This window comes from Drosophila teissieri, chromosome 2L (genome assembly GCF_016746235.2).
Source record: "Drosophila teissieri strain GT53w chromosome 2L, Prin_Dtei_1.1, whole genome shotgun sequence".
NCBI lineage: Eukaryota > Metazoa > Arthropoda > Insecta > Diptera > Drosophilidae > Drosophila > Drosophila teissieri.
In genome coordinates this window covers 285724-295478 of record NC_053029.1, presented here as the reverse complement: position 1 = coordinate 295478, position 9755 = coordinate 285724, and the positions used below count along the sequence as shown (strand labels likewise).

General features: G+C 42.6%; 2 protein-coding genes across 9 annotated transcripts in view; both read left to right on the top strand.

The window, feature by feature from the left end:
* The first annotated feature begins 225 nt into the window (after positions 1-225).
* LOC122626376 (ribonuclease P protein subunit p30) lies at positions 226-1415 on the top strand. Its single transcript, XM_043806619.1, has 5 exons — positions 226-377; positions 442-629; positions 684-752; positions 805-1079; positions 1142-1415. The coding sequence occupies exons 1-5, from the start codon at positions 287-289 to the stop codon at positions 1413-1415; spliced, it is 897 nt and encodes a 298-aa protein (XP_043662554.1). The 5' UTR covers positions 226-286.
* Positions 1416-1820: 405 nt separating this feature from the next.
* The window catches only part of LOC122618474 (ankyrin repeat and KH domain-containing protein mask), a 40962-nt gene continuing 33027 nt past the window's right edge, over positions 1821-9755 (top strand). For all 8 annotated transcript variants that reach the window (XM_043794993.1, XM_043795000.1, XM_043794983.1 and 5 more), the window contains exon 1: positions 1821-1895. The gene's annotated coding sequence lies outside the window, so the exon portion shown is untranslated. The remainder of the gene's footprint in view (positions 1896-9755) is intronic.

The window sequence follows — 9755 nt, the reverse complement described above, 5'->3', positions numbered from 1 at the left end:
CAAATGGGTTTCATTCTAAAACAACGTTTAACTAATGAAGCTCTTGTGTTGATCTCAAGGTTTGTATTGCTCTTTTTGTGGGGTAACCACATTGTTTTTGTGTTTATAAAGTTTTCTGTTTAAAAAAGATCAGAGAATAAAACAGCCTCTGAGTTAGTGTGACCGCGTTTGTCTTGTTTTTAAACACTTAACAGTTTCGCCCGCCTTGCTTTGCTTTGGCGAGAGCTGGCCACTCTAAGCACCGGTTGCACGTTGTTGACCACAAAAAATCAAAACAAACCCGAAAATGGAGCAAACAAAGCCCTTTTACGATTTCTGCGTTCCCTACAACAAGGACGACTCGGTGATGCGGGCCCTGCTCAACGAGCTGGTGGAAAGTGAGCAGCCACTAAGGAACGACTTCACACAAGTTTTCTAAAACATGCGAAAAACTCATTGCAGCGGGCTACAAAACAGTGGCCATCGACCAGAGTTTCGACCACAGCAAGAAGGAGGCCGGCAAACGGGGGAGCGAGATGTTTCCGGAGCCCCACAAGGTGGAGCATCTGCGCAGGGAGTTCCAGGACAGGCTGAGGATCCTGCAGAGAATCACCGTTCTCTACGTGGACGTCAATGTGGCCCACGCAATGGTAGGAACCTTTAATAATGGATAATAGCAAGCTAATTTGTATTCGTTGCTGTAGAGTGTCTCCCAAAATCTGCGGAAGTTCAATCTAATCGCTGGCCAGCCGAAAACAGATGCCGCCCTGACAGTAAGTCGCATAAGTTCAACATACAATCTTCATTTAACGAGTTCAATCCAAGCACTGCTGCACCGCCTTCAATGGGGACTTGATAACCTTTGATCCTGCGGCTGGGTCACGACTCTTGGTGAACCGAAAAGCATACCAGGTGGCAGTGCGTCGGGGCATGTTCTTCGAAATTAAATACGCGCCATCCATCGCCGATTCGAATTACAGAAAGGACATGATAAAGATCGCCCAGAACTACTGCACCAAAGGAAAGTCCAAGAACATTATCTTCAGCAGCGGTGCGGCGCACGAATTCCAGCTCCGAGGTCCTTACGATGTCGCTAATTTGTAAGGTGTAGCTAACTGGATTCCCTTTGAGTTGAAAGCTAATCGGTATTTCCTTTTTTAAGGGCCTTTATCTTCGGCCTCTCAGAGGACCAAGGAAAAAATGCCGTGGATCGGCATTGCCGGCAACTTTTTCTGAAGGCGGAGTCGCGGCGTCTGGGGAAAACCATCATGTTTGTCAAAGGCAACGGACCCATAGTATTCTCAGATAGCTCGGAGGACGAGCAAAGCACAGAAGACGACGAAATGCAGGGTCTAAAAACCCAAATTGAAGAAGCGGATGCATTTGAAGTCAAGGATGGAACTGAGCATGTTATTAAACGATTAAAAGTGGCGTAGCCCAGAACTAAATTAAATTAGCCTGCTTAATTTGTTTGTTAACTGTGATTTCGCGCCAAATACCGAAACCGTCTGACGAAACGTAATGGGTTTGGGTCTAGGCTACTACGTGCCCTGCGTCCAAGAAAATGTTTTCGACATTTTTACCTAAGCTACATTAGAGTGTCTAATTGTTTACATTTCGTATTAATATGGTTAAATCAATGGGTGGCAGGCAAGCTATTTGTACAAGGCTTAATTTCTTATTTCGTATATTACAAATTTTCGCTTGTTGACATTGGTACGTTACTGATGTTAGTAGCGATACTGAAAATATAATATCGATGCTTGCAGAAAATCCATCGATTGGCAGGTATCCGGGATTTCTGGCAACATCGATTTTCGTCCCAGCTCTAGCGTACAACAACAAAACAAAATGGAGGTCTTTGATGTGTGTGTCGCGTTGTCTTGAAATTTGCTGCTAGAATTTTGCGTTAAACGGTAATTAAAAGTGCAAATTAATTGAGAAAAATTGCGGAAAAACGCTTGCCAGGGTGCCGGCATCTGGATAAGCACCAAATCCGAACGGAATTGAGCGTATTTTAAGCGAAATTAGCATTTGAAAAGTGCTCGAAACCGAGACACTTGAAAGGAAAAAATGTGCAAAGAGGAGAGCGGAGAGTAAGACAGAGAAAGCAAAAAGAGCAAGAAGACAAGCGACGAGACGAAAAGAAAAACGGCAAAGCAAAAGAAATGTATTTCGCGAGACGACGAAGAAAAGCTGAAAAGCAGCAGCCAACGTCCAATTTCAATTGTTTTTTCCCCCGCAGTTCCAAGTGCATTTCTCTATGCGCCTGTGTTCGTGTATGTGTATGTGCGATTAATTAATGGCGAAATTGCCGAAGAACATCGAAAATCAAATGCAAAAATGTGAGCGGCGACCGTCTAATACAATTAAAAATGGACATCATCGGGGAGTTTGTGTGTGTGTGCAATGCTCGTTTGCGTTTTCGCCTTCATCATGTTGTTTGAGTGTAATTATCACGTTGATTATTGCCTGCTCTTTTGATTTCTTTTCTCCTGCTTCTGTTAGCCATATTCCTTACCCGCTTCTTACCGAAAAAAAAGTGTTGCTGTTTTAACTAGGACTTTTTTCGCATAACGCGCGTAGCATACATTTTGTGTATGTATTTGTGCCCCGTTGCGCTGCAGTGTTGCCAACATTATTCGGGAGATGCAGCGCCGCACATTTTGCACCTGTGCAGGAGACAATCTGCGTTATCCTCTCCCCACCCTCACTCCACGCCCCGTCGGCGCATTTATCCATCTGCCATAATGGCCACTGCTACAGTTGCTCTGCCAACGTCGCAGTCGACGTTCTCGTTGCTCTTTTCACAGTTTGTTATTATTGCGATGGGACACATCGAAGTGCAAATCATATACGCAAATTAATTGTTTTCTTTTTACTTCATTTTATTTAAAAATTGGTGGTCTAAATTATTGTGAAAAATGTCAAGAATGAGGAACATTACTCGAAAAATTAGAAAAACAAACGGCAGGTTTAATAAGTCGCTTTTTTGCTGATAAAATGTTTCTATTAGTCTACAAATTTATATCATGCCACAAAACAATTACAAACTCGACTACATTTAACTTTTTTCTCGTGTTGGTGTTGCTGGACCAAGCTGCACTGTAGCTGGCATCGATATTTCGATATTGATAGTCTGAAGTAGCACTCACATAGATACAGTGCACATATGCAACGGTATCCCCATTTGCGGCTCTTCCTCTGTGATTGGTTTTTGCTCTGCTTCGGTCGCTGTGTCAACTCATCTGTCTGCCTCCATTCTTCCTCGCTCCACTCGCTCACTTCTGACTCGACACACACATTCACAGTTGCCAGTGCTTGGACACACGTTTTTCTAGCCGGGCCACTCTCCCACTCCCTCTCTCTTCTGTTTTCGATCTGTTGGTCTGCTCTTACACACACACCGCCGCTACGACGCGCAATTGATGAGAGAGCGTAAAATTCATGCGCTTGTCGCCGCTCTCGACGCGTCGCGTCGTCTGTTGTGTGTCTCTTCTTCTTCCACTCGGCGGCTGTAACAATTTTTTTCCCATTTTTCCATTCCATCTTCGCCTTTTTTCTTTTTTTACTTGTGCAATTACCAAGACGCAGAGATTTTTCCCCTCATTTCCAGCAATATCTATCGATTTCTTTGTTTCTTTTCGGCTGTAAAAAACTACTTTTAATTGTAATTACCGCGCGATTGTGTGAGTGAATGAGTGAGATGGGATCGGGTCGCGGGAAGAAGAAGCAACAGCCTCGCAATTGCAAGCGTTGCGCTTTTGTAGTTTTCGCCATTGCGTCTTCTTCTTGCAATGGCAATTGTGCTACAATTATTATTTCGCATGTGTATCTACACTTGAATTAGCATTGTTCTTGTGCTTCTTGTTGCCCTTTTATTCGCCGTCATCTGTCATTTCGTTGCGCTTAACTATCGATAACTTGCGTCCGAAATGATTGCGTGACCAAAAACCAAACCGAAAAACAAATATCAAAAGAAAACGGGACAAAAAAAATAGAGAGAGCAACGTGAACCGTACAAATGAACTGTAAATTGTGAGAACCTACGATAATAAACAAGATAAAGTCAAATGGATTAGCAGCACAAAATAAGTGAAAAACGGTAAGTAATACTATTTTCAAATAAATTATTAATCTAAGTACACCTCTCCAAACTGAGTCGTGAAAGTGCGAAAGATTTACAACAATGGGAAGGCAGAAAATGCTTTTTAGAAATAATTATGTATCTTTAACCGAAAACAGATACACACTTACACTCAGCGAGACACGCAGCACAGACATACATATAAACGAATTGAGCGAAAAGTCACAAACACAAACGCCAGCGAAATAATTTCAATCAACTCTTTTCGGCGAAGAAGAAAAAGCAGCGAAAAAACGTCACACGCCTGTTTTCTCCCTTTACACCTCGCCTCTCGCCGTCTCCTTCCCTCCCCCACTCGTTAATATGCGAATAAAGCTAAAGTTGGGGCGAGTGGGCAGTTCCACTCATTGCTTACAGTTGTTCTTGTTTTCGTTCGGGCTTCAGCGAAAAAAATAACTTACGTGACGTGCAAATGAGAAGAACAACAGGGGCAGAAATCTGAGGCAAACTATAGTGAAGCTTTCCTATCTCGAACTGGGCTACAAGCAAAATAGGAAAATGAATAATAGGATCTACAAAATCAAATTATAAATTAAATATACAAAAAAGTAATGTGCTATTACAAAAAAATGTATAACATGTGAATGTTGACCCCAGAAATCTTTTACTGTTATTAGAAGGATAATCTCTCGGTAACAGAATCCGTAGCTATTATTTTATTAAGGTTCAGTTCAGGCTTTTGAGGTACGACTGTATCCAATCAAAATGAGCGACGAGCGCAACAAGAAGAGTGATGACGGACGAGAGAACCGAACGATGGACGGAAAACCGGGCAGAGTCAGCGACAGAGACCAGCGACCATATAATATCATCCATCCCAAAACACCGAATCAAAACCGACCAAACAACGTCAGGCAGCAACAACAAGGCAAACATATGAACGACGACGACCCCAACTCACAAATACAGCACACCCAGGCCAACAAACACACACAGATGCAGATACACATGTACAAACAAAAGGCATCACGATATGCGAATGCGAATAAAATAGCAGGAACAACTATGCGGCGAATTTGCACGAATCATGCGAATCTCCAACTCACGCACACATGCATAATACGTGTTTTGTACTTGTCGCCGTAATGTTGTCGCCGCCATTCGCCGTCTTTTCTTTGCTTTGCTTTGTTTCGCGAGTTTTCCCTTGCCATCTCTCACTCTGATGACCACCCAACAGCCATTGCAAAGCGCAACTTTCTTGCCCGACTCGGAATTATAGTATTCTTCAAAGTTCACAAGCGGACTAATAGTTAACTTGAGTGCAACGATATAGTAAACTTAAAACTTTTGCAAAATTTATTAAGCTAAACATATCAGCCGATTGCGGTTTTCTTGGTCGGTCCAAATTCCTGATAATAAGGTACCCCGTACTAGCACTTGAATTATATTCTTTTATGTAAATTTAATTTATATATGTAAGATTTTCCATTCATATTATTAATAATTTTCTAGAAATGTTGCATGCAATGGAAACTAAGCTCATATAAGCTATACATTATTAATACCGTAACTTATCAAATGTGTACTTAGTTCTTTTTTTTAGACTTATTTAATCTATTCAGTATTCCGTGCCCTGCCTTCTCGGCTTATTCGCACTTTTTGTTTTGACTGGCTCATCGCAATCTCTGTTGCCCACTCTCTTTCTATACGAAACAGTCGCTTTGTCTCTCAGTCGCTTTTCCTTTTTGTTTGTCTTTCATGCTTTTCGTCGTCGGCTACGACGCCGACAGCGCTGCCGCCAAAGGCCGGCACACGGCCCCCCTCTCAGCCGTCTGCCCCTTTCCCATCTACTACCGCAGCACGTGATATACTTGCTTTGCTTTTGGCTTGCTCTTTATCGTACGCTATGCTTTGCTTTTGCCTTTTTGTTTTTTCTCTGTCGACAAAATTTTTGCTCGTTTCACTTGTTGGGTTGTTTTTTTTCTCTCGTTTCTCTTTGTCGTGTGTTTTCGCCGCTCGCTCGATTTCAGCCGGCACACCGCTCTTGAGAGAGCGGCTCTCAACTCTCGCTCTTTCGGGCCTCTCCGTTTTATTGTTGCTAGATTGACAATGGGCGGCTCTTTATCCATTCGATCCGGTTTAGGTCCAGGTGCAAATTTTATAAAACTGTTTTAACTCGATAATCGGGTCAGGACTTGTGTCCTACATGTGTGTGTGCTCGGCTTCCTTTAGCTCCCTTGTTTTCGTAATTCTAGCGGGAAACATAGCGTCAGTTTTGCACTTCGAGCTCCTCCCGTCTGACACTTTGCAAAATTATTCTCATCGTCACAGTTCCTCATTGCGTGTCACAGCTTTCGTCGATTAGGTCTTTAAGACACTGGAAGAGTTTTCCTCAGGTCATCCAATAATCCGGTGGGTATTCAAATGCTAATTGAATGATATTTGGTTTGAAAAATAATCATTAAAACATTACGACTATAATAATGATTATTCAATTTAAAGCACATGCTTATCAGTCAGCTGCAATGACAGCTGTTCAATTTATTTTTATACCAAAATGTAGATAAGCGGAATTGAGGGCATGGCATATGGATAAAGTTCTTGGCCTCGATGCTGCAACTATCGCATTCCACTCATCTCTAACGCCAAATGCGCCTGCCATAAATGTTCCGTTACACATTCAAAAGGCGGTGACGTGTTTGTAATTTTTGCCCAACGAACTTTTGTGGGCTGTTTGTTGTTGTTGTGTGTACCTTTCGCTTGTTGCAGAGTCAGTTTTGGCGGATGGCTCTCAGCAGCCGAGCAAAGCTCTTTGGCTTTTCGGAAAACTGTGTGTGGCTTTCTGCTATTGCGCTTCTTCTTTGGCTACAGCTGCCGCTGTTACTTTACCTATTTTATTACCATTTTTGTGTACGTGTGTGTGAGTGCGCGTTTTGCTGCTGCGCCCATCTGTCTTTGCTCTGCTTATGCTTTGCCAGCGCCCCCCACTCTACCCTACTTCTTCTCTTTGCTTCAGCCGCTCTTTGGCTCTGTTTGGACCGCGCTAAGTGACGGACTTGGCTGCCGCTGTTGAATGTGGCTTTTCTTACAAAAACCAACTGTACTTTTAGTTACTGTTAGCGCGGACCCAGCCACTTGACTTGATTGTTATTAAAGCCAGATTCATTCGTTCACATACGTATGTATCTTCGTACATCTTCGTACATGCATACATTTCTACCACATATGTACGTTCATATATGCATCCACCCATCTCGTTGCGAGTTTCTAATATGTGTCGACACTTTGCAAAAAATAAAGTGATATAAAAAAGGCAATTCGTATTTCATGTGTTGATAAATAGTACATTATGAACAATACCAGGTTTTGACTAATTATATAGTTTAATACAAAATAGCAAACATTGACTTTGAGCAATTTTGTATGTGTTTGAAAATGTTCGTTATTGGGCTGAGATAAAAGGGAAATTTGCCAATACCCTTACCTACCCTGCACTGCTGCAGTCTTTTAAGGACTGTGGGTCATTTGAAAAGTTAAAGCTACATTTGAAAAGTTGAAGATAAAAGAGCAGGCAAAGTCGGCCCTAAAGGCGAAGCAAGAGCACAAAGCAACTGTTAAAATTGTGAGTTAACTAAATACATTTGCCCACGACGAAAGGTGAACGAACCCTCTCCCCGTTTTTTGTGTTTTATTGTTGCTTTTGCAAAATGTAAGCTTGTAGAGCTATTCATTCAGGTTTATTTGACTCGATTTGTGATTTGCTGTGTGAGAAATAATAGTTACATATTTGAACAGCGGCTTAAATCATGTTTAGTAGAGTAGCGCTCGTACTAAATACAATTAATTTATTTTAAGACTACAGCACAAAAGTGGTGCGTACCAATTTCCTTTTTTTCTTTTTCACGAGAATTGGCAACCGACGAGAAACACTTTTCAAACGGCGAGAAAAGTGTGACTTGAGTGAACTCTTTTGGGGGCGATTTTCATGGCTCATAACGCGGGGGGGCATGGGAAGGCAGCAGCAAAAGCAGAAGAAGCAGAGACAGACCCGGCCCAAACCCAAAGCTAATCCGCCGTTCTGATGGTGGTGGTGTTTTGCCGTGATGTGCTGTGTTGTTGGTTTGTCGGATTGGATTGGATCGGATTGTTGGTGGTGTAGTCGTCGTCGGGTCACAAAAATGGGGCTCGCGTCTTTGTCGTTGGACACACTGAAATTTGCTTGTCTATTATCACCTTTAATCGATTTTTCGCTTATTTAAAACAAACGTACAGTTGTGCGCAGAGACACAAAGCGACATAGACGCAGACATGAACATAAACACAGACAGTGTGCCGTAGGAGAGAGGCCGGAGAGAGGCAATAAGTAAAGTATAATTTCACAATTTTTCAGATGTCTGCTTTGCTTACCCAAACGCGGACTGTGCTACACACATCCATCCATACATACATATGTATATTACTATTGCTTTTAGTTTATTGTTTTTGCAATTACTCTGCCCGATTTGTTTGTGTAACAACGGCCACGCCAAAAAATGGGAAGAAGCGGGCAAGAAGTAAAAACTAAAGCGAAAGAAGGAAAAAATGCGACACACACACCACACTTACCACTCACTCACTGATACTGATAGATATCTGCCAGATATACACTATACAGTAAAGTCGCGCCGCACACCTCACCACACCACTACCATGGAGCTAAACGGGCCTGTGTCTGTGTCTCTGTGTCTGTGTACATACCACTCACCTAATAATAATGGCAAGAGCTGAAACTAAATAAATAAATAGCTGAAATTGCAAAAGCAAAATGTAATTGATTACGGCAAAGTCAAAGCACCCGGAGGGCACCAACGCAAATTCGCACTGCCAGAAAAACTGACGTACTTCTACATATTTACTGGCAGGAATATTACAATTTGGGGCTTCGATAAGATGAATGAAATACAAATGAAACATTTATTTATACAAGACGGACCGAAACTGTTTTAGTGTTTTTAGATTTTTATCCCAACTAGTTCCCATTTATTTCTTAAGGTGTAGAGGCTACGACGACGACTGGTTAAATGATTGTCCAATAAGCGCGAACAACTCACGGCAAACCCACAAAGGGGGGGCCAGTCAAATAGTTGGTTTTGGGGGGTGGGGTGGACGGCGTTAAGCCCGCCGCTTAGCCCATGTCAGCCACTCCACATAAGTTTCGCCGATGATGTGCGCCGTTCGAGTGTGTGAGTGGTTGACTAACTGCTGTAGCCCGAGCCCCTCCCTCTGCCCTCATCTTTCGCACTCGTATTTATAACAGTACACTGAACACCGAATTTCAGTTGTCTGCCCGTCCGTCTGTGTGTGTAAGTGCATGTCTCTATGTACTCTCCGTAGTAGTTTTGTCTCTATATCTTTCCACTTTCCATTTGCACACACATAAAACAGACACCACACCTTGCCACCCCAGCACTTCTCTGCCACTCCCCCTTTTCGCCGCCCATTTGCATATCTTTGGTCTCTCGCAGCATCCAACAATAACAACCAGTCAGTCAACCCACCCGCATTTTTTCCTTTCCTCTCTGCGGATTTTCCACTGCTACTTTAGATTTTCGTCTATAAGCAGCCGCTGAGACAATGCGAAAAATCGATAGAGTTGCCATTGTTTTTCTCACTTTTGCCAGATTTTCACCAAAGACCCATACCCATACCC